General features: G+C 37.0%; 1 protein-coding gene across 1 annotated transcript in view; it reads left to right on the forward strand.

Annotated features, from left to right (window-relative positions):
- LOC308196820 (uncharacterized protein) overlaps positions 1 to 24,876 on the forward strand; it is a 460,768-nt gene that overhangs the window by 36,152 nt on the left and 399,740 nt on the right. Inside the window, exon 2 of the mRNA XM_080596449.1 lies at positions 19,197 to 19,324. Within this exon, the coding sequence (XP_080452575.1) occupies positions 19,197 to 19,324 (128 nt within the window). The remainder of the gene's footprint in view (positions 1 to 19,196; positions 19,325 to 24,876) is intronic.

The following is a 24,876-nucleotide window of genomic DNA, read 5'->3' on the forward strand; positions in this document are numbered from 1 at the left end:
CTTTCTATGTTACACCTGTCCTGAGATACCTGAAGAATTCATGCGCTAGAGCTGTTCATCTTGCAGTTTTCATCCACAAGACAGGTTTACCTGTCCTGAAACCATTTCAAGGCATAAGGGAGGAAGCAGCTGCCTGAGGTAGCACATTACTTTCAGAAATGAAATAGCAATGGTACCACTATATCTGGTCCTTGAGAATTGGGCCTTGCTGCTATTTCTGTTAAGCTCCTGCTACTACTGCAATAGGGTTAGTGAGAATTTAGAATGACTACAACTGCAGTGTGCTACTGTCAGTTGCAGCAGTATCAGTCATCAGCAAGCTTGGCTTTTTAGATCATTTTCAGCTGCCACCCAGCTCTCAGTGGACCATCCCATTTCTCTCCCTGTCTTAGTCTCTCATTTCTGTGGTAGCTAAGTTCAGTGTCATGTTCAAGTTTCCTTCCAAACATTCATTGCAGTTTAATCTAAACTTTTCTGAGAAGCACTCTATTCACCTCAAAAGTGTATGAAATTAATACTTTAGTTAATGGAGATTATATTAAAGATGGTAGTGAAATATAGGATAGGATAGGAAACTAGAGAGATTTTTTTAAATAAAAAGTCCAACTTTTAATGCAATGACAAGTTACTTTCTCTTATATAAAACAAATCAAGGCTATAACAAAGGCTCACATTTCCTGCATGACAAGAATCAGGAACAGTGACAAAAATAAACACTACTGGAAAACTGATTTATGAGATCTGTTTTTAAATCTTTCCAAATTGTATTAGCCTAGATATTTTATTCAAAACCAATTTATTACCTGAATCTGTTACTGTAAGACTAAATGGAGAGAAGGATAAATGTTTCTGTGCCAGCCTATAGCCATTTATATATATGTGCTTAAGTACAACAACAGTGATTTGATTTATCCGATAGAAAAATAAACTCGTTCCTAGGAAAACTAGAAAGAGGGATCTGGTGGTTAAGGCCTTAAATATTATTAGTATTATTTTATATACTATTTAGAATTGGTCAGGTGTAACTCTAAACAAATAATCCGTTTTATAGGTAAATGACTTGAAAGATTTAACATTAAACCTAAAAAGCCAAGCAATCTACACACGCCATTATGACAAGAGAGAGCTGGCATAGTTGAATGTAGCAGTTTGTTTGAACCCATTATCATCTGGTTTGCAAATACATAATTATGAACTTTTAACAACTCATATTACTTATGCATGACTTTTCTATGTAGCAACACAATTACAGGGTTATTTAAGGCAGGTGTTATTCAGTAGCTGGAAGGAGCCTTGAAAGAATTATTGTTTTGCACATTTGTGTAATTAATAAGTTTTGCAGAATGGATTTTTTTTTACTCCAACATCCATTATAGTCCTTTTAGGGAGGACACACGCTGCTGGATGAAGGTCTAACATACTCTGGCAGTTTCTGTTTTCTAAATTAGCAACCTTGCAGACCATATGATCTTTCATATTTCTTTCCTGCACTAGCTTGTCAAGTAAAAGCTATGGCGCTTTCTGTAAGTGGCGTATGTAATGAATAATGCACACATTCAGGCATAACCTCAATAAACCTCATTTGTGTAAACTCTAATAAAAAAAATCTTAAAATGTGTTCTTCAGTTCATTGCTACATATCCAGTGATCATGTGCTGATTCTATATTTCCACTGCTCCATATGCGGAGAGAACCATTTACTCTTGTGTAACTTGCTGGTCTGAAGAAAACTGCTCGTGGTGAAAACCTTGTCTGTCTGAGTTCTTCTAGGCCTAGGCTCAGTCTGAACAGTTCAGCATTGGAGTAAATGATTGCACGGAACTTCAACACAATTTTTTCATCCAGAGGAGGACTAACATATGTGTGGTTTTAAGTGATTACACAAAGGCTTTTTAGTTCTAATAATCTACTGGCACAGGTGTTAAATGCAGAATATGTTTTCATAACAGACAATGCTGAGCAACAGATGAAGTCATTTATAAGAAATACACAAATATTATCCTCCATTAGAATCACTGTGGTGGGAGACAGTCAAATTATCTACTAGATATTTAACTATTTGCGTTTGTTCTTGAGGTTTTTATTCACCTACTAATAGCATCATTTACACAGGTAAAACAATTACCTAGTGTATGTGCAGGAAACCTCTTTCTTAAAGGTTTCCATTTGATTTGTTGTTGCTGATCCAGGATATTTGAAAGAGAAGAAGCAAAGAAACCATACAGTTTTTCTTATCTAGAATGAGTTGCCATCATTCATTGATTCTCATCTTATCAATGAGACAGGCCGGCTGCTACTTGCTAGCCATTGTCTGTGTTTTCAGTCACTGTCTTTTAAATTTATATAGATTGGCACAGAATTATTTTTTTCCATACTTCAGTTGCTTAAAGGTCAAAATAATTCATTTAACTAATCATAGAATGTTAAAGTGTCTTACTATAATTCAGTACACCTAAACATTGTGCCATTTGCAATTTATCTTAGGGGCCCAAACTCCAATGCATAACAAATTGACCACCTGCCAGCTTCTTTTTGCTTTGTAATGAAGTACATAATGTCTAATACTGTCAAACTTTAATGTCTCTTTCCAAACATTTTTGCCCTTTTTATTGCAGCAAGAAAGGACATGCTTTTAGGGTTCATTCCTTTTCTGAGTGGAGTCAGTAGGAATGGAAACTCAGCAAGACCAGTCTCTAAATGGGGTGATGACTCAAGTTAATTACTTATAGATTAATTGTGTGGAAAAGAAGGTGATATCACTAGTAAAAAGTAATATGTCACAACCTCCCATCCTACTCAGACTAAATAGCAGTAATATTTGCAAATAGAGCCATTGGGATAAATGGTATAAAGATCTGAAGCAAACATTATTTAAGGTTCAGGAATCCTTAAGCTGTTTCAATGAGTGAGGGCAGCCTAAAAGCTCACTCTCATTTACCACTGCTTTTTACTTTTAATCCAAGCAACTGAAAAGTCAGGAGTTTGGGCTAGGACAGACTGGGGAAAAAATGTAAAAAATGCAAGGTGAAGGAACATGCAAAGATCCTGACAGTAACATTTCAAGAATTAGGGATATGTTTTCACCTGTCTTGATGTTGTCTGATCTTTACTGGTATTAATCAGGTTCAGATACTTAAGTACTAGAAGATCAGGCCCTTCCTCTTTATGGAATCATTTTAGTCATTTCAAGAATAACCAACTCTTTAGGTGTTCAATTAAATACCATGCACAGTTCCACTGCAATTATATGCTGACCTGTCACAAATCATGAATGTCCACCTATACGTCATTAAAAAGTGTCATCTAGGGATTTTCTCAATTTCTGAGAAAGACACAGACTATATCTGTATGAAATTGCAATTAAATTTTCATGCAAGTAAATACATCTGTTTTTAATTCCTGTGCTAAAATTAGAAGAAAATATTTATTTATACCAGATAGCTGTGAAATTATTTGATCATATGTTGCTAATGCATCAATTACTATCCTGTAACAGTGAAGAAAAAAAATCATAATACATAAAAGAAAAACAGTAAGGAACCTCACTCAGCTTTATGTTTTCTAGCTTCAGGAACACAAATTGCTATATTAACTTCCCTGGAGCCAGAGTGTAGTCTATATAATGTGCCTTTGATAAGGGTTTGATGAACAATACGTCACCTCTTTATTTCCCCGTGACAGCTATTGCAGTATTTATGGTATATCTACAGAGCTGCCACTATTCCTCTAGGTAAATCATACTAGACCCAAACATTTGAAGTATTTTTGAACACATAATTAAATGTATATTTCTTTTCTATTTCCTTATTATTAATATCATTTTTGTAAAGCCTGTAGCATTTTAAAGATTTTTTCCACCACCTTGAAAAATAACTTTTTTTTTTTTTTTAATTGATGTTTTCTTGGAATGATATGCTTCAAAGACCTCTGGTACTTTCAGGTAAACAAATGTAGCAGTGCAAGACTTAGACAGGGGATATGGCACACTGCCATGCATGAGGCCAAGAAATGAACGGACCTAACCAGGCACCTCTTGCTAACATGCTGAGCGCAGCAGACACTATGTAAAGTCATATTGCATTAGGTCTATAACCTATATTCCCTCAAGAACAATGAGGCAGACCATTACTGTCCGTGTTTGTTTCTCAGTTTCCTCTCAAACGCTGAGTCTGTATGCAGGATTTGTAGGGAATCAAACAGCAGTTCAGTCTGTTCTGTCATAGCTTCAGAAAGCTAAGAAATAATTTTACTTTGTTGAGGATGGAAAGAAAGACTTGTGTGTGTGAGAAACAATGTGCAAAAAATGAAACTTTGGGAGAATCTTAAAAACTCGTAATTAACGTTTGAGAAAATTCCAGTGCTCTGTGCTATGGATGTCTGTCAGACAAGAAATGTCAGAAATTTACTGGCCCAGAACTGGCCTAGATTTGAATACTTGCATTCTTAGTGCCTGAGTGTTCATGTGAGTGCTTGTTTGGTTGGGGAAGGAACAGTGGAAAAAGAGCATTTTCTTTAACCTGTCACTGGTGATGACTTTTGAGAAAGTTATTCTTGCCAATATATTTTTTTTTCATCTCATGTTCTTTGGAGGTGCACTAATTTCAATAAGCAGTGATGTGGCCATGGGAAACCTTCTGGCATTCAGATTTTTCTTCTGATTGGGGATTTTCTTTTTTTTTTTTTACATGGTAGAGTTTATTATTGTTATGTTATTATTATTATTGGTCTATTGTTCCTATGAGTTTAGCTTTTTTTTTTTTTTTTTTTTTTTTTCAGGCTATTAATCCAGATTTTAAGCTTACTTTCTATCCCACCTCAGCTTCCTAAGAATATCCCTTTGTGATTAGCCAAAAAAATCTAACCATTTTTACTGCTGTAGACTGACTTCTTACAAACAACAATGGGTTAATTTCAAGTTACTTGCTAAGATATCCTTACTTGGCAACTGAATTAATCTATTGTATCTTCTGGGTACTTTCTCCTTAATAACTGGTTCTGTGCGTAGTTTATTGTTAATTCCCATTCAGTATTAAGCATCTCACTCATTAATAGAAATTATCTCAGGGGTTTACAGATTACTTTTCTTCACAGCACATTGTGGAGCTTCTGCCCACGTGATTTTGTTGGTGTGAAGTGTTTGCAGTGGCACTCCTGGGTGACTGGGGAAGCGGAGCATGCTGTTACTTGCTTTGCTGGGGAGGAGAGGGTGTGAAATAGATGTGAGTTTAGAGGTGGGTGTGAGTGGCTGTGCTCATGGAGTGCTGGAATGAGAGCATCGGGGTGTAGGGGAGGGGAGAATGAAATTAGTGCATTTGAATTGCTGTGAAACTGCTTGACTAATAACCAACTCGATTTATAACACTGCTAAGTGGCTTTCTACCTTCTGTCAGACTGTTCTGAGTGAACAGAAACCATTTCAGTCTCATGAGGAAAGAGAGGTTTCTATTGTCCTTAATGAATCTGGAGATCTTGTGTTGCTAATTTATGTTCATAGTGTAAACACACATACGTATATGCACACATATACTTACACATACAGATCTTCAGTATTTGCCCATAACAAATTGAATTCTTTTCCCTCTGATTTTTTTAGACCACTGTAAATTATTTCTAGCTTCTGAAAATGAAGCTATTGCAAATATTCTAAGTGAAATTCTCTAATCTTCCCAAACATTCTCAATAAAATTTTCTAATCCGCCTTTTCAGTGACACACTTTTACCCATATTGAAAGATGAGCACCAGAGCATTAGGACTAAAGGCTTTAATCATATAAAATAAATAACCACGACAGGAAAAATGAAAATGTTTCATACGAGATGAACAAATATCCCAAGCCTGATTTCCCATTGCTTACACACCTGCTAACAATCCGATGGTAAATAAGGAATAGTGCTGTGTGCATGACTGTAACTTTAACTAGCCAGGTCTAAAGTGTTGTATCTTACATGTATTTCAGCACGGTGTCTGGTAGTAATAGCAGCAACCAGAGGAGCATAACTTGAGTCATATACTAGGACAAAAACTAAGGCGAAAAAGGTAACAAGCATAGATTCTCTGTGATTTAAAGTACTGAGCATTTCAGAAATGAATTCTCTGTGAAATATTCAAAGGGTTGTCTCGACAGTTGTAAAGCTGGAGAGGAAAAGGAATCCCCATTCTTCCCACCTCTTCAGCACTGTCATTTTTTGCACTTCAATCTTTCCTTCATACATTTTAATTAAAAATTAATTATTACTAATAAAAACTAATTTCATTCAACCAGATAAAATCCTGGCCTCACATGATTTAAAATGTTTTTACACTGAAGGAAGAAATCAATGATTACATCACCTGCTGGGAGAGCAGAGAAGATAGTTTGCATTTTTTTCTGTGCCACAGTTTACTTGGAAATATCTTCCCTACCTTGAAACCATTATTTTTACCGTCAGAGAAATCAGATAAAGCTTCTTACTGAGTTACGCTATCTCACATATTCCTCAGTGGCAAAAAAACACAGAGCAGTACAAAACCATTACTGATTTTTATTTTATTCATTTTTCAAGTTTAATGGTAGGAAAGTAGAGGAGCAAGAAGCACTTCAAATCATCAGCTAGAATCAAGTCTTAACTTTTGTGTAAGCATGGGAGCAAGAATTAATTTATAAAATCAATTATTCTTTACAATTTAATTAATATTTTTACAATTGCCCTACTTAAGATAAAATCTTACTTGCTGTAAGTGCTTGATTCAGGCACTTACATTCAGGGTAAGTGCTTGAGTGGTTGCTGGATCTGCCTTGTGAGTGCCAGCTGACAGACGTGTTAGTGGTGTTAGCTTGGGTCTTGGACTCAACACAAAGACACGTGTTACTATCATGAGCAACCAGACAGTAGTTTGATAACCCATTTTTCCTGCAGTGTGATGCTGAAGTGTTAAAATGGCAGATGAAATCAAAGATAGACCAATATGAAGTCATAAATATAGGGAAAAAGAAAGTCCTGCCTTTACATATACAGTGACAAGCTTAGAGTTGAATGAGCTGTTGAGTTTTTAGTAGATTTTGAAGCCCTGACTCAGTACTCAGGAGTCAAACAGGTTATACTGTTTTAGAATTTTGTAGGAAACACAGTGAAGGAAACGGAAATTAATTATGCCCATTTCTACAACCATGTTCTGTTCATGTTGTCAACACAATGCACATCTGTTTCCTTAGCTCAGTAGAGGGAAAGACGTTTCCACAAACAACTGGGGAGAGGATATGAGAAGTCTGTAAAGTCCTTGATGTCTTCCTGCTCTCAGAGAGCACCAGCAGCAGGGGGCTGTCACAGGGAAAACAACCATGAGCAGGGAATGACTGTAGAAAAGCGTTATCATCTTCCAAAAGTAACACAGAATTAACATTTTAAATTTATGCCAATAATATTGTTACACTGCCACCATTTTTTTTTCTCATTGTCTCTTCTTGTCATGGAACAAATTAGATTCATATGTCATTTTTCATACACTTTCAGATATTTGTACTCAGAGTAACACCATACAGAATTTACCATTTGTTTGGTCTATGAAAGGTTTCAGAGAACCTGAAACTCTGTTGCATTCTATATTTTGATTACCTGTCCTTTTATTTTTTCTCCTGTACAATTAACTTGTGAAGGGTTAGTAGAGTGGATACCCAGTAAACTTAGAGACTTGCTTTAAAAAATCCTGTTTCTGACTGAATTCACTGATGTCAAAACTGGATTTCAGACAGTGAAGAACAGTTGTGGTAAGGACAGTTAACAACTCAGTTCACATCCATGAAAATCCTACTTTTTTTTTTTTGTTTTTTTTTTTTTTTTGTGTTGTTAGGTTAGATTCCAAATTTTGCTGTCACAACTTCGTCATATCAAGAGCTTTTTATCTGTTCTAAAGACTGTGGCAATTTTAAGGTTTTGGAAACTGTACATCAGAGAACCTAATCTATTAGAAGATCCAAAATGCTGTCTTGAGAGAGGCATGAGAAATTTTACCTTATCCTTGCATAACTGCATACTTCAGTCTTTTTTGCATCACTGAAGTTCTGGTTGTGGACAGGCATATTTCCCACTTTTAACACCTTAGCCTGTGCTGTAATTCTTTTTGTTCCTGAACAGATGCCATACAACGTTCATTTCATGTGACATGAATGACTTGTTGTATTTGATGACATCCGTAAGCCAGGCTTTTTAACTCAAGGCCAAAGAAGGCAAAAGGTTTCCTAATTATTCACTGTGCTCCTTGCTAAAACACTGACTAGAAAATGCCTGGTTATCAACCTGCTAAATGGTTAGGAATTATATTTATATGTGTAATTAGTCTGTAACCTTTTCACAGCCTCTTTGTGCCTTACATTCTTGATGTCTTTTTCAGATGTCATTCTGAAAATGTCATAGATCAAATTCTTCAGTAAGGATGGAATATAGAATGAATCTGACTTATGACTTTAAGATTGATTTTGTTGAGGTGTGACTTCTCTGTTTCCCAAATGTGACTTTCAAATTTACCATAAGGTGGTTTTATTTATTTATTATTTTGCTTCGCTTCATTATGTTTTAACCTAGCATAAAAATGCTCCTAGCTAGTTAGAAGGCACACTTCTTCCATAACAATCAGCATATTTCCTTAAATAAGGGGTGAGTGGCAGGTATGGATTTACATGACAATTTCAGGGAAATACCTCCCTGTATTTCCTCCAGTTACATCTACACTAGTAAGGCTTCACAGGAAGGAAAAAAGTTTGTAACTCTGTTTTATGTTTATTCATATTTTACCAATTGCTCTGTCAGGCCTTTAAAAACGTTTCCTCTCAAAATCCTGTTTTCAAATAAGCCAAACTGAATTTCAAACAAGTCTTTTTTTAAAACATGTCAATACCAGATTAAGAGTACCAGCTGTTAGCTAACATGATATGGCTATCAGTGACGTAAACAGTACCGCTGTCATTTATGTTATTTTGATATTGGAAAGGCTGGAGTCTTGACTGTAGAAGCTAGGGGGAAAGGTTTGATACCCAAGGAAAACTATGCTTGGGTTGAGGAACAGCAAATAATGTAGCTTTGATTAATCTACAGGGTAACACTTGTTTGGATATTATTGGTTGCATTGATTTTTTGTTTTACTGTTGTAGCACGATAGTTATAAAGCATGTTTATTATATATAAAATATATAAAGCATGATATTGTCATCAGTTGTCATAATTGTCACTTCCTCAGAGAAAAGTGCCATTGTAAACACAAAACATCCACATTGAACCTAAATAAAAATAAATTAAAAAAAAAAAGTATTGTGTGTTATAGCGCACAGTATCTGTGAAAAGCAAGAATTCTTTTTATATTATTCACTTATTGAGAAAGTACAATTGGTATACTTCTATTTACAAGTCCTCTGATACTTGCCTTAAGAATGCCAGACTCAGATTCCATTGTAATAGCTCTTGCTGCAAAATGAAGTCTTGTCCACTTACCCATTCAGGCACTTGGAAAGGTGGTGACAATAATACTTCTTACCCAGTGCAAATTACAAAGGGAATACCTTTGAGTCAGTCCTTTCCAGAACTAAGCCATTACAAGATTTTCCTCCTGAAAACTTGCATGTAGACCATGGTGGTTGCCTTCCAGCCTGAACCTGCTCTGTACACCATAATCTGCTTCCTGGTCCTGGTTTCAGGAAGGGACTCTGTTCTGCTGATGGCAGCTTCTGGCAGTTCAGACTTCTACTGTGTTATTGTCGTAACCAGTAATCCAGATTAATCTTTTCCTTAGGAGACAGAAAAATCTGTGCAGAAGGTGGTATAAATGTGAAAGCTGAGGCAACCCACAGCTGCACTCTAACTCTGCCATGCTAACAAAGCAGAAGGGTGCTGTGGCACCATCCTGGGAGTGAGGGCTGTGATCCCTGCCCCAGGAGAAAAGGAATTGGAGGCCCTAATGCTTCTCTCTGGCTGAGGCCGTCCATTTTTTTTTTTTCTGGCCATCTGACCATTTCCAGTTTGAAAGGGGTGTTCATCATGACTTCTCATCCATTTGTGGATGAGATGTTACAGACGATTACTTTGAAACCTCCCTTGGTTCATGGTATAAAGCTGCCAAAGTAATCAACATCATCCTGTCATACAGTTACAGCATCCATTGTTCTAATTAAACCATAAAGAAACCTGATAGTTTAAGTCCTTGCATTTCAGTTAGCCTGTTTAAAACCCTTTCTCTGGGAGAGGTTATGAATTTTCTATTTGAGACAGATGAGGGAATGTAGATTTGCCTTTTTTTTATTTTTTCCCCAAGCAAATTCCACTCTGCTAGTATTTGTGTGAAATTAATTAATTCGGATTTAATCACAGTAAAGTTTTGCCCATACAGCTATAAACAGTATGGCAGTTAATTACAAAAACACTCAAACAATTGTTACTGAAGGAGTATAATATGGAGGAAGAGTATAAACCTAGCAAGCCAAAATTAAATGAGCCAACAAAATTAAACCAAAACCCCTCCCCCAAAAACTTTTAGTTTTTCAAGAACTCATTCTTTCCATTCCCACTCTTCCCCAAGTACTGTCAAAAAGTTGGCTAGAAAACGCCTTTTTCCAGAACTGTAATTGAAAAGGGCATCTCATTTGCACATGAATTATGTCACTGAATATATTAGTGAAATATACAGCAGCCAAATCACCAAAGGAACATGTATAATGAAGAGATCGTGAGCGAGTTCTAGAGTGATATCTGTTTGTAAATTGATGTGTTGAAGGCTTTAAACAATGAACAAATCTTCATCCCAATCAACTCCAAGGTACCTGTTTGATTTCAAACATTTCCTTGAAGCCCACTGAGGCCCAAAATATGTTATCACATTTCTAGTCATTTCCCACACAGGGTGAAAACACCATAGGGTTCACAAGTGTGACAAGGACAGTGAAAGGACTTTGCTATTCAACAAACACCAATACCAACCTTCTTTTCTCCTGATACTCTAATCAGATCAGTGAAACTTGTAAGCAGTAACAGAGTTTAATTTTTCTGCTATTCAGAAACAGGTTCATTTCTACATAGATACCAATTTTAAAAGAAGGAATAAATATGCTTTAAGATGACAGATTTGGAGCTGTGCGTGACTATCAAATGTAATGCAATTTTTGCCTATACATATCTAGCAGTGTTGTGATTTTTTTTTCTGTAGAAAAATTACAACTTTGCTATTTATGCAGAGTAAAAACAACTCTTTAAGGTTTCCTTAGCCAAAGCCATCTTATTTTTAGCAGTAAACAGTAAAAAGAACCCAATGAAAATAGAATCTTCTCTCTGCTGGCTTTCCCATAAGAGTGATTTTTTTTTTTCACAGTGCTCATGAAATTTACCACTTAATTGTTTCATGCTTTGAAGATGCAATTTAATTTCAATGCTAATTAACAAAGAATGCTCAATCAGAATAACAGTGTATATCCAACTTTATTCTCTTTCTTGCCTGATGCAGGACACAAACTTTATTTTTGAACCCTATTAAAAACCTATCAACTGTCTCTTTATCATGTCCTTTACCACTGCAGCACCAGAGCTAGCCCAGTTTTTAAGCCATGGTATGACACATGCATAGATTTTTCATATCTCTGTATATCCCTTTGGAAACTCCATTCTGCAGGGCAATGATGAGAGCAAGTTAGATGTTGCTGCTGTGTATAGTCTTTCATTTATCTGTATGTGTTTGGGAAAATGTTGAGTTTGGGGAGTACAAGCTGTGATGTTCTTAATTTTTGTAATACTTTGTGCTGAGTAGAAGATGTATTTTGTAGAAAGAAATAACAAAAGAATTTAATCATCCATTTGAGCATTAATTCAAGTGAGCTTTTAGGGAAGAGTTGTATCAGAGGAATGATTGCTGTCTTTGGCTGGAACCTCTCCAGAAATGTTGGCCTAGAATTACATTTGTTCTGTTCCCTGCCTCGTGTATATGTGCAATTTAATCACAGTATACATTACTCAGTCTTCCTCCAGAGCTTAAATGAAAGGTCTTAACTACAGAGCATAAGAGGAAATGGAATGCTAGATGAGAAGATGACTCTTGGTATCAGAAAAGAGATGACAAGAGGGCAGAACGGCAATATAAAAAGTCATATTCTCCAAGTTAGTTCGTAAGATGATTGGTTCTGCTGTGTTGCTGTTTCATTTTCAGATGACTGCCTCAGGCCTTAAGGTGCTGGAGAGAATTGGGGTGTTCAGCACCATCAGCAAGAGGAAATTTCAAGGAAAAAAAGCAGTATGCAATGCAAAAATGAGTGCATAGTTTATGGCATCTCTATGTTTAGGATATTTATAGTCATTTTTAATGGTAGTCATAGATTTTGGAATTTGGATACTTTACCTGTATACTTAAATGAATTTTTTTTAGTTATGAACTATTATTAAAAAAAACTGATCTCTGTTTCTCATCCATAATACATCCTTGGACAATTAGAAAGAGAAGTTGTAAATAAAATGAATATATTGACTATTGCCAACTTAAGCTTTGAGACCTAGAGATTTTTGTTAAAGAAAAAGAAAAAGACACTTTTACTATATGCTGTATACACTTGCATGAAGGCAACCCAACAGACTGAGGACTTGGGGTAGGATATTGCTGTGACACTGAAAAATACCTCTGTAGCAAACAGGAAGCATGCATTATTACCACAAGATGAATTTATTAACCATGGCATTATTTTTTTTTCCTTCTATATATTTGGCAAGAAATTCAAATAATAAAATTGAAATCTGATTAGAAAGGAAAACACAATGCAGCTCACACAGAAATCACATTACAGCTACCACGGAGAGTCAGCAGAGAAAGTCAAGAACCCAGTCAGAGATAAGTAATGTATTGCTCCCACAAGATATTAGAAGCTTAATGAACACTAACAGAAGCTCTCGTTTCATCTTTTAGTGAATTCAGTTAAGTTGTATAATAATGCACATTACTTGTCTCACAGTGGCAAAAGAGATCTGGGAACTGCAAAAATAAGGCCAGCACCAGCTGGTTAAGGAAAGTAAAGGCAGTTAAACAGAACAAACACAGTAAACCAGTGAAGTCAGTCAGTCTCCAGAGCTGCAGACTAACCACAGACCTCATTGGTTACCCACATCTACACAAAGTTTGGTGTAAATATCAACTTAAACAAGAGTGTGCCAAGAGATGTAGGTTCATGCATCATCTTGGGTAGCGTGTGAAAATCCTGTGAACTCATAGGATAGAATATGAGATTAATCCAGCTGTTTACTTTAGGTTGATTATTACATACTGTTGATACAGTTATTACATACTAAGAAGCTAATCCATTACAGGAAAAAAGATGGCAGCACATTACTAGCAGTGTTGCAAGCTACCTGGTCCTGCCTCCTAGCGCTATTTTTTTTTTCCTCCTTTTTGTATTTTATAAATTAATAAAGAGCTTTGATCACTGGAGCAGGGTGCCTGAAATGATTAACTTAGGCCTTGCTTCCTGCACCTGTAATGTGATATATGGTTTCAAGTGGTACAGGTATTGGTAAGAAAAGTGTTTTGTTTTGGATTCACTGTGAAAGATATGTAGAAAATAACAAAAACTTCACACTTCTCTTCTTAAAATTCTTCTATGATCAAATAATTTATTGTTTGTTGTCCCAGACTAAATCAAATTATTTCTTAAATCAGCTACAGTTTATATGAGAAACACATTATGTGAGAAGGAAATGTTCATGTGGAGGAGGAAAGCCACTAAAATAATTTCTGAATGAATATTTGTAGCTGCAATGAGACGGATGTACAGTGGAAATTCTCAGGGGACTGTGGTTTTTACTTACAAACCATAATGATCTCCAGGTCAGGAAGAATGGAATAAAAAAGAAATCCACAGTGTTTGATGGTAATCCTTTAGGAAAGGGTGAAAGTGAGTTTTTACAAATGGAATTTATGTTTAAACAATCAATATATTTACCTATTTGTGACAAAATTTTATTCCTCCCTTCCCCTTTACCTTGGTGTGTATTGATAGAGCCCAAAAACAGCAGAAGCATATTTCAAATTTGGGTAGCCGTGGCTGACAATGCAGTGAGCTGGTGGAAAGTGTCAGGATGATGAAGCAGCACTCTGCGGTGCTTCATTTGCAGAGTAGGAAGAAAGGGGGAAAGTTGGAGTGAGCTATAAGTAGGGGCAAAGGATCCCTATAGTCATAGATCATCTGCCAAATGCAATGTCATGGGATGAATACCACCTTGAATTGTTAGCAGCATCTCTCATACGCTTATAGCTGTCTTTTGCGTTCTGTGGAAACATTCCATTACTTTCAGTAACCTTGTAAAAATCCTATTTAACTGGAATCTGCAGAAGGGAAGGGACAGTATAACATTAAGTTAATATAATATACGTGTAAAAATCTATACGGTATAGTAACTATGACTCTCTTATTAGGTGGCAACGTGTGTGCCGGTTAGGGTGCTGTTAGATATTATATATTGGCTTTCATTGCCATAATTATTACGTATATAACAGCAAGTAAAAAATTATGACCCTAACCCAACACCCACCCCACTCCTATTAAATAGTGCTCACAACAGAAGCCTTTTGGTAGCCCTCAACTTCCTTTGGTCACCTTCTCACATCTGGAGGCCTTGCAGGGCCTCCTAGTGGACTCTAGTGCCCCTTGCATGCCTCTCTGGACTCTCCAGTACTCTCTCTACAATAACCAGCAGGTGTCCTACGGCCAATGGTGTCCTCCAGTGCTACCTGGAGGCCTCCTAAGCCTCCCAGTGTATTCTATTCTCTGGAAGCCACCTAGGGCCTCCTGTTGCATTATATCACTTCCCCAAGGCCGACTATGCTCCATCAGGTGTGGAATTCCCTAAAGACCTCCCAGGGACCCCAGTGCACTCTTAAGAGCACTAGAGGCCGCCCAGTGGACCCTAGAATCTTCCAGGGCCTCCCAGTATACTCTAGCACCAGCTAGAACTCTCCCAGAGCCCCCTGGTGTTTTCTAACGCCCACTGGAGACCTCTAAGTGCTCCCCAGTGTGCTCTACCACCACCTAGAAGTCCCCTTGGGCACTCTGGAGGACTCCCAGGGCGCTCCAGAGCACACTCAGTTGCTCTAGAGGCTTCCCATGGATTAATTATTGTAATCTGCTGCCTCGTGGATGTCTCGCTGGACTATCCAGCACAACCTAGGACACACTAGAGGCCTCACAGGGATGTCCACTCCCCTCTTGGATGTCCTAGAACACCCAAGAAGCCCCGCTGCACTCTAGAGAGCACTAGAAGCCTCGAAGACTGCCCTAGAGGCTCCCAGGGCCTCCCAGTGTAGTCTGGCACCTCCTGGAATGCTCTCAGGTCCCCTCTGGTGTGCCTTAAGGTTCCCTGGTGACCTTGTAGGTCTTTCCAGCATGCTGTAAGCCCCCTGGAGACCTCAAAAGACTCTCAAGTGTGCTCTAGCATCCTGTTAGAATGATGTCAAAGTAAACCAGACCCTACTAGTAGCTGTGATACTGAATAATTAGCACATGCCATATGTGGGTTTCCAGAACTCTCCGACTGTTTAACGGACGTAGGCATGAATGACAACCATGTGATCTGTTCTGGCCCTCATCTCTGCCAACCGTGTGAAAGTTTCAGCAGTGTGAGATATACTTCATTAAGAACACACTAAGTTTATAAAATCTTTTATTTTTAAGACTTCAAATCATAGATGATGCTTTTTCTATCTTCTAGAGTTTGGTAATCAAATGTGAAATGTTGTATTGTAATGGCAGTATTCAGCAGTAGGCTTTGCCAATGTGCTGGGAATTCGAATTCTACACGATACCCCACCTTAGTATCATGAGAACAGTGTCAAGAGATGCAGTACAGAAAGCACTTGTAACTGGCAACTTGACATATAGAATATAATTCACAACTTTTAAAATATATTATTTTATTTGCTTCTGTTAAATGTACTATGTAACTGTAACTAAAATAATTATCAGTTCAGGAAATGTTGTGTATAAAAACAAAGGTTTACATAAGATGTTAGGGGGAACAGTGAATGAATAATCCAAAGAAAACAAGTAATAATGATAGTTTTTGGCTTTTTTTGCATACATTGTAGTCATAAAATAAGAAGGTATGAATTGTTGTGGAGAACTGGTGTCGAGGTGAGAAATATGTTTTGTATTCACTTTATCCGATGAAATACAAATTACAGCTGACCTTTTCTGATTTTTTTTCCCCCCTTATGTAAGTTTCATTTAAATGTGACAATTTTAAAAGATTCAGCTCTAGGTATATTTGGAATTTTCAGGTGCTTAAACTGTCTCAAGAACAAGTCACATAATGTAGGATGAATGTAGGAGCTCCTACCCCACTGTTCAGTCTCATTCCCAGAATCAGAATGCACTGAGCTGTGAGGTTAGACCAACAGCAAGCAAAAGCTGAAGTATCACAGGTTCAGAGCACAGCGTATTGAGGTAAACCAAAAACTGCCCTTTGGTTTTCTGTAATACATCAGGCCATAATTTGTGGTTATTCAGTAGATGCCATGCAGGCAGCTGAGTTTTCCCAGAGGATCTGCTGTAGACAGCTGAAGCAGGACTGCCACCTCAATGCAAGCCATCCCTGTTGATCATCCCCATGAATCAGAGACCCTAATGTTTTAAAAAGCTAGAAATTAGTACATAATTCCCATCACTCATCTCTCCTGACTAGTTTTAAGAAGTTCTGTAACTAATTGACCCAGTCACCAAATGTGGGAACCAGATTGATTGGCAGGTATGCATTAAAGAAGGCAACTGAGGTGTACTTACTTTTGTGCTGTGGGTAATCAAGTATCCCTGTGCCTTTGTCAGTGGTGGTGAAATCAAGAAAGTTAAATTAGTTCACAGAAGTCCGTAAAGTTAAACAGGGGCAGATTTTCAACAGAAAGATGAAATCATTTGCCTGCAGAATTAGGCCCCACTTGCAGGAACCTGGAGTATTCTTCTCTTAACTTCTGTGAATTCCTCACTGCACACAGAGGTACTAATGATATTTAACTTTCTCTGGAAGTGTTCTGAGGAGTAGCTAAATAATTTTGATGAAATTGTAAAAGGTTAAAAAAAAAAAAGAACTTGTAAAATTGTAAAAAAAAGGTAGTTATATGACTGCAGCAGGTGGAATTCTGGAATTGCTGCTTCTCAGGTTCGAAAGTCTTCCTATGAAGTGTGGGATATTATGCACACAAAAAATGCCCCTATCACCAGCTGAAAATTGACAAAGTAGGTATATATGTATATATGTGTGGATATATATTTGGATTGTTAGGAGTTTATGTATATAGACTTTGTCCAGCTGAAATGATAGGGAGAAAAAAAAAAAAAAGTCTTGATATATGTGATACTGTGTGTCACAAAGAACCGCTGCTCAGATCACGTAGTTTTAACTAAATCAGGATCGAAGCACTGTATTGAGTAATTAACGACATGTAATTAACAGGCAATTAGTGAACTATACATTCAGGATCGATATCAGAGAAGCCACAACTCTATAGACACTTGCAAAAGATTATTAAATGCCCACACATTTCTAAATGCTTCTGTAGAACTAACCACAGAAGTTTTAATACCCTCAGCCCCCAGACACAGGCTTAGACCCCTCCACCCGACCCTGAGTCTTGTACACCCACCCTGGGTGTGGCTCCCTGCTTGGCACTAGGGGGGTCACCCTCTCCTGGCTCACAGTGTGTGCAAAGACAGGTGCCCCTGTCAGGCCGTCACAGTGGATGTGCTGCTTGTGGGACACCTTGTGACAGCAACAAACTGGGGTTTGACTACCTCTGCATCAACTTCAGGGCCTCCTCTCTCTTACAAACAGTCATGCTTTTACGATTCTTTTCAGGCTTTCTTTGTTTCAGAAGTTTTTTGTAATCTCTCACTTGTTATTTAATCTTGCTGTTGGTCCTCTTTTGCATGAACAATCTGTGGCAAATGTCCTCGCAGGAAGTTTTGTGTCATTTTGTTCAGTCCTGCTGTTTACACTTGCATTTCTGCCTCTGTTGTTGTCCAAGCCATTTGTCAAAGGTGGATCGTGGGGGCACTCACACTATGCAGTAGAAAACAAATATTTGCAGTACGTGTTGAGGCTTTTGGTCAGTTTTCAGTCATGGACAGATGGAAAAAATTGGTTTGAAAATGTTGATTCATAACTTAAAAGACAAATATGAATGCTTTAGAAATTTTCATCCTGTCATAGCTTTGTTATGTACCTTCCCATGCTTGTCTGTGTGTTGACACAGTTCATTTTTCTGTTCTTAATAGAACAGAACCATATTGAATAGTTAAGGATACATAAATTTGCGTGTCCTTGACAACAGATACATGCATCTGGCTTCTATACTAACCTGTTACAGTAACTCTTACATAATTCCAAATCTGATCTTTATTTTCATTTATATTTTACAGTGCATTATGGCACTTCAAGTCTTGCATTATGTTTATCAATAGGCTGTTGATGAGATGAATTATGCTGCATTCTTTGGCTTATATGAATTAATTATCATTGTATTTTCCACTGAAAAGGGCATTTGCTGTCTGTTCTAATATGTCTTTACTGTGTATTCATGGTAGTGATATTCTGTAAAACTTCAAAATGGAATCCTACCTGGGTGTTCAGACATACATATTCTGGTGATATCAAAATCATTTTCCACCTCAGTAGGATCCCTCTTTAAACACTGTCTGTTTAATGAAGGCAAATAAAACACTTGATCAAGTTAACTTTGCATTGTTTTGTGTTTTACAAGTTTATTTGTCTGTAAAAGTTAAATGGTGCATAGGAAAGAGTGAGAAGAACTTGTAAGAGCATTGCTTTCTTTCTAGCTTACCTGCAGTTGATACAATAAAGGATATATAAAGGTGAACAAGGACTCCATTTCTTAATCTACTTTATTTTATCTCTAGGTCTTTAATGCATTACCTAAAGGAGAATTTAGGTATTATTTTCATTGCCGGTAGTCTGTAGGAGTGAACGAACTTCTCACATTTAGTCCAATGCTGGGTACAGCACTCATGACAAGGTTGTAGCTGGAAAATACTACAGCTCCTCTTGTGGGATTCTTGTGAGTCTTTTGTAGTGTTTCGGGGAGGACTGAAAAATTGTGCCTGCGAAGACATGAACTCCCAATTCATGTGAAAATGAGAGCAAAACAAAGCCAAATCTTTACAGTCCACAACAGTGATCTTTTCTTATCTCTATAGCAAAAGAGGCCAGAAATAAGAGGAGTACTTCTGTGGTGCAGAACAGCAGTTGTAGTACCCTGGGACAAGAGAAAACTGTTCTCTTCAGTCTTGTCAGAAGAGGGAATAATGGACCTTGCTGCAACAAGGTAAGTACTTTTTCCTTTTCCTTAGTGGTTGGCATTTTGCAACAGTGTGTATATCATCGATAGAGACTCATTACAGTACCAGAAAGATTCATGCATTCTAGCAAGAGTGATAGCATTCTGGCTTCTGGAGGCTTCTGAGGTATTTTTTAGTCACTAATATTGCAATGTATTTCTTGTTTGGCTTTAGGTAAAGCACCTAATTGCTTTGTAACTCCTTTTTCATCTGTGAAATGTATATTGCAATATTTCCTTTGCTTTTTTTCTATTGTAAACTCCTTTGCACATAAAAGAGGGCTGTTGGTTTTGGCGTCTGACTTTTATTTTAGAATAAATCATAAAAAACTCCAGAAGGAAAAGAGCAATCTTTATTAGTTTGCTTTACACTGCTGTGTACAGCAAATCTGGCTGGACCAAGGGCTCTCATCATCAGCTTCCAGAAAATTCAGTGAAAGGTGTCTCTGTGCATCACTGACCAAACTAGGCTCATTACAGTCTTTATGCAAAATAGCTTCTCTTTAACAAGTCCACTAGAGTTCACAGATTATACACTTGGTTGCAGCAAGAGTTACAGTAGATATTAGAAAACATTTTAGACAATACGTCTGAAACTGGTAATGAAAAAGACATAGTCTTGAAAAAATATTGCAACCCTCATACTGCAGTTGCTGTTGAGAAACTTACCTATGCAAATACTGACAAAGTTTTTTTTTTGTCAAAGTTTTTTCCTTTAAAAAAATGTGATCAGTGACACCTAACTATTAAAGACATGACAAGTTTTCATGATCTAAATGGAATCAAAAATATCTCCTCACAAATTTTGTAGAAGAGTAAATACTGTAAATAATAATTCAAAGATGATGTAGACAACTGAGAAAAGCATTCTTTAAGCACTGAGTTGGCCAAAGGGATGCAACATGGTTAGGAGTAGTATATAAGCAGCTGCAATATGATACTGTGTTCTTCATACATGATACAAGTTCTTCAGCAGATGTGCCATAATGTCCAGTATTGTATTGGTTGTGCAATGGAAAGAGGGTTAGACTTTATATCAAGAGCCTTACTGAGTGTATGCTGGACCTTCTTGTTCATTAGAAAAGTATCTACAGATTTATGCCATGGGACAGATCATTTCTACCATCTTGCCAATCCAGTGGATATGCTAAGGGGAACCTTTCAGATATCTCTGGTTTCCAGAAAGTGGGAATCTGTATACTTAAAAAATATAAATAAACTACAGTTTTGCTGTTATAAAGATTTCCCAGTTTTATTGCCTTAAACTATTTGGGCATGAGTATGTAATGTGTTTTCTGTATCTTTACAGACAAAAGTATATTTTCAGTATAAGGCAGTGTGCATAATAGCTGAGCCTTCCTTGCATATCTGTCAGGAGCCTAAGGAAAAATAATAATGTCTCAGTTTTCCTAAGCCCTTTCCACAGAGGTTGCAATTTGAAATGTTTGCTAGCAAATGAGAATAACATGTGTTTACAAATACTGTCAGCTTGAGGTACAGACAGGAAGTTTATTTATTTATTTTATCTGAAAGATCAATTATGTCTGAAGCTACTAGATAGGCTGCAACTAAGACTGAAGAAAGCCCCTGCTTCAGTGACTACAAAATTTCTGCTTCAGTGATGAGGAGCTATTTCCATGAGAGAAGTTGCTTGATTGCCTAACTGTGTCCAGTGGGTTGGGTCCAGTGACAAACCTGACTACTTCACAATGCAAACCAGATTGCCAATAGCTCTTGTTTGTAATACTAATTATTTGTATTACAAAGGGAGCCATGTGAAGTCTCATTGTCATGGAACTCTTGCTGTAATACTAATTATTTGTATTACAAATGGATCCATGTGAAGTCTCATTGTTTTTAGCTTTGCACACAAGCCTGATGCAAAGATTGTCATTGCCTTTGAGAAAATCTACCTCAGAAATACCCAACAGCTTAGGAAAGGGAGAAGGAAGGATTCTATTGGTCTAGTTTGCTGAAACTTGAGTTTTGTTTTCTTCTAGTATATTATTTTCTAGAAATGTGTTTATGTAGGTACATACATTGTATACTGGAGGTAAGTGACCAAGGCAAGTGTAGATGGTGAGCTAGGACTGGGCTGACCTACAGGAAAATGGCAAGAACTGAGATGACAGAGAAGGCGTGAAAACAGAAAGGACTCCAAATCAGGGTGGATATAGAGGAAATAGCCAACATCACAGTAAAAGAATACCTTCTAAAGTTGTTTGGCAAAACAGGGGGCAGGAAGAGGAATATTAAGGAGAGTATACGTTAATGCCTTTATCTCCCCGTCACCAAAGCACCTCTGTCATGCTCTTGGTGTTGCACTCATTTTAAAGCTGCTGTTGGCTAACTTTTTTTTTTTTTTTTCCCCATTTACTTTGTAACAGGAATGTTCTTTTTAATGTGATATCTTTGTATTTAGTTTATCAGTTGTCTAAAGAAGCAGCCTAAACAAAGTTTTGTGTTTGTTTTGATTCAGCAGTCTTATGACATCCCAGCTAATTGTGTAATTTTGGGATCCAATAGACATTTAAATAGCTCTTTAGGAAACAAAATATATTTATTGGTATATTGAAGACCAAGAACCTTGGTGATGACTTTTATGCTATTTTACCTTTAAAGATAATCATACTTTTCCATGCTTGTTTTTTTTTTTTTTTTAAACAAAGAAACAAACAAAAAAAACCCAAACTGCAGCTATCATGTTATTAATGAATTCTTAATGTGTTCTAATGCAGTCAAAGATCATGTTATCCCATAAAGCTGTAATGATAATATACTTTTTATATTCAGGACTTGAAATCTGCTCCGCTTTCTCTTCTTCCTTCCCCATAACAATAAGAAAAAGAATGAATGGTGTGAAAGCTGAGCTTATGGTGCTCTTGAGTTTCATACAGCAGATAATGCTAAGAAATCAGCATCTCCTATGCTTAATATCATGATTCTGTGTTTTAACATTAAAGTTTCTAGGACAATGTGAAATGCTGAAATGTTTGTACAGTTGCTGAATTTTAAAGAGCAGTGTGAAAAAAGTTACGTGATTTCTCTTGGGTCTTTTTGTAGCAGCTTGGTAGTGACAAGGGAGTAAAAACTTAACTGGCACATACACAAATGAGATTTTCTTTGTCTAGGAAAGTAATCAGGAGGGTGTGGTGAGCACAGGTAGGAAAAGAGAATGCTGACAGGGTGCGGAAAGATGAATAGCAGATTGTTGGGTCATTGCTTCTAGCACAATTCCAATAGCTCAGAAGATGATCTAAAAATTAAGTCCTCAGGTTTGGTGGAGGACAGCTTTATTATTCCTTTATACCTTCATCAGTTAAACTGCGGCAGATCCAAGGACCTATCCTGTTATTTTTTGTTTGGATTTGTTTATTTTTTTCAGAGTTATTTAAAATCAGTTTACTTTTTATACAAGGTTTATATGCCACATATACAGTAATTGATTGACTTACTGGTGTTCCTTTTGCTGAGAACCATTAAAAGACAGAAGGATGCAACAAAATTGTTTCATTTAGTTTGAGATTATGACCTCTAAACCTGTAGCAGAACTATTTGCAGAAACTTAGTCAGGGCAATATTCCATTGCCAATAACAAAAAATAAAAACGTATGTTGAATTTGTTGAAATTTTGTTTAGTATGAACGTCAAAAGCTGCAGCAACATCAAAATAATGCAACACTTTGTTTTCACATTTTGAAGTGTAATTTCATGTTCTTTTTGTTTTCGTTTTTCTACTAGATATTAACAATACATGGTTTTTGTTGACAAGACAGGTTTTAACAAGACAGGTTTTTGTTTTTGCTTTAAGAATTCTGAAGACTTTAGTCTTCACTTAGGGCTTGAATGAATATACATTTTGAAATCTCTACTTCAGTGAAACAGCCATCTTGCCCTCTGTACATCTCTGATTACTAATATTATATTATGCAGAGTGGTTCTTGATTACACTGTTTGAAACAGTGCTTAATTTGTATACAGAGATCTGTAAATTTGTCACTTTCAGTCCCTGTAACTTCTGAAGTGAAACAACTCCTCTCTTCTCATTTATGAACCTTCCTTTCTTTTGCTAGGAAACCAGCACAGTTATTTTTCCATGACCATATGTTGACAATCTCTGAATCATTTTTTTTCTCCATACTTTTCTTGTTCTTCCTGGTCTTACTATAACCATGACAGTTTGCTAAACTATAAACAGATCATGTACAGTTGATTTATATTTTGTAGCCACTGAAACCCAAGGCCAGTCCAAAGGCAGTGTCAGATGAGAGCAATATATTCAAGACAAAACCATGAATCATCACAACCGGAGGGATGGTTCATCTGCAGAGTTTCCCACCCTTCTTTTCCCTGCTTTTATTGCTCTGGACATATTTTGGATCATGGTGTTTATTCAAAAGCATCAGATTTCAGTTCAGGGTGGAGGCTGAATTTGAACTTTGAGGCACTGTTGTCTCTAGAAGCAGATGGCTGTGAAACCACTAGTATGAAATTGCCATGTCGAGAGGTTAGGTAGTTTTCTGTCATGTCTTTTGAAAATAGGAATTTCAAGAGCTAAGGAGCTTTATATCTATTTATTAAAGTATCTTGTATTATTTTGATACACAGTCTGCATTTTAAAGTCATTTAGACAGTTCCCTCTACTTTGTAGAGAAAGTAACACATTGAAGAGGTGAAAACCTGATATCCTGGCTTACAGGAATCAATATGTCCTCCCACTGTTCAGAATGGTTTGAAGCTGAAAGCTTTGATTTAAGTCCAATTTGTAACAGAAAACGGCATGTGATGTCATTTTGATACAGATAGAATAAATATTGGGAATATAGCTGTATAAATAATACAGAAACTAAACGGGAGGTCAAGGACTTGAGCTCCGTAACTTCTATTGCAAATCATTGTAAACTATTTTTGGAAAGTTTTTCTAGCCTTCTTGTGTGTTTGTGTGTGTGTGGTAGTGGTTGTTTTGTTAAAAAGATCTAAGATGTGTTTGAAACACCTAGTGCAAAACTGATTTCCTAAGACTAAATGGTATTTCCAGGGCAATAATTATTTTTCAAAAGTATCTGTGGGCCTCAATTGTCATCAGGATCCCTGTACCTTGAAAAAATGCTTTGTAAGAACAAGCCTCTCTATCCAAAAGCACGTGTTCCACAGAAGCATAGTGCCATCAGGTAAGAGCCAGCTGGCAAAGCCAAGAGGGGAGGCCTAGGTGGAAGGTCCCCTTCCTTCCTGCAGGCACAGGCAAGTTCCCTGAGCCTCCATCCACCCCTGAAGTGCCTGCACAGAGACTACCATAAGCTAGTCAGAAGGCTGCTGTATCCAAACTGCTCCCTGTTTGTCTACTTTTCTTTAGCTGGTACCTTTCACCAGCACTAAATTACTTAAAATCTTTACTTAAAATCTTTTAAATTACTTAAAATTACCTAAAATCAATGACAGCAACAAATTAACTTTCTCTGAAGAGCGTTTCCAGAAACATATTGGATTTTCTGGTTACCTACATTCTCTCTCCATCCCACTTTTCCCAGCCTCCGAGGGCA

This window comes from Anser brachyrhynchus (assembly GCF_964034855.1).
Source record: "Anser brachyrhynchus genome assembly, chromosome: 6".
In the NCBI taxonomy this organism is placed as follows: domain Eukaryota; kingdom Metazoa; phylum Chordata; class Aves; order Anseriformes; family Anatidae; genus Anser; species Anser brachyrhynchus.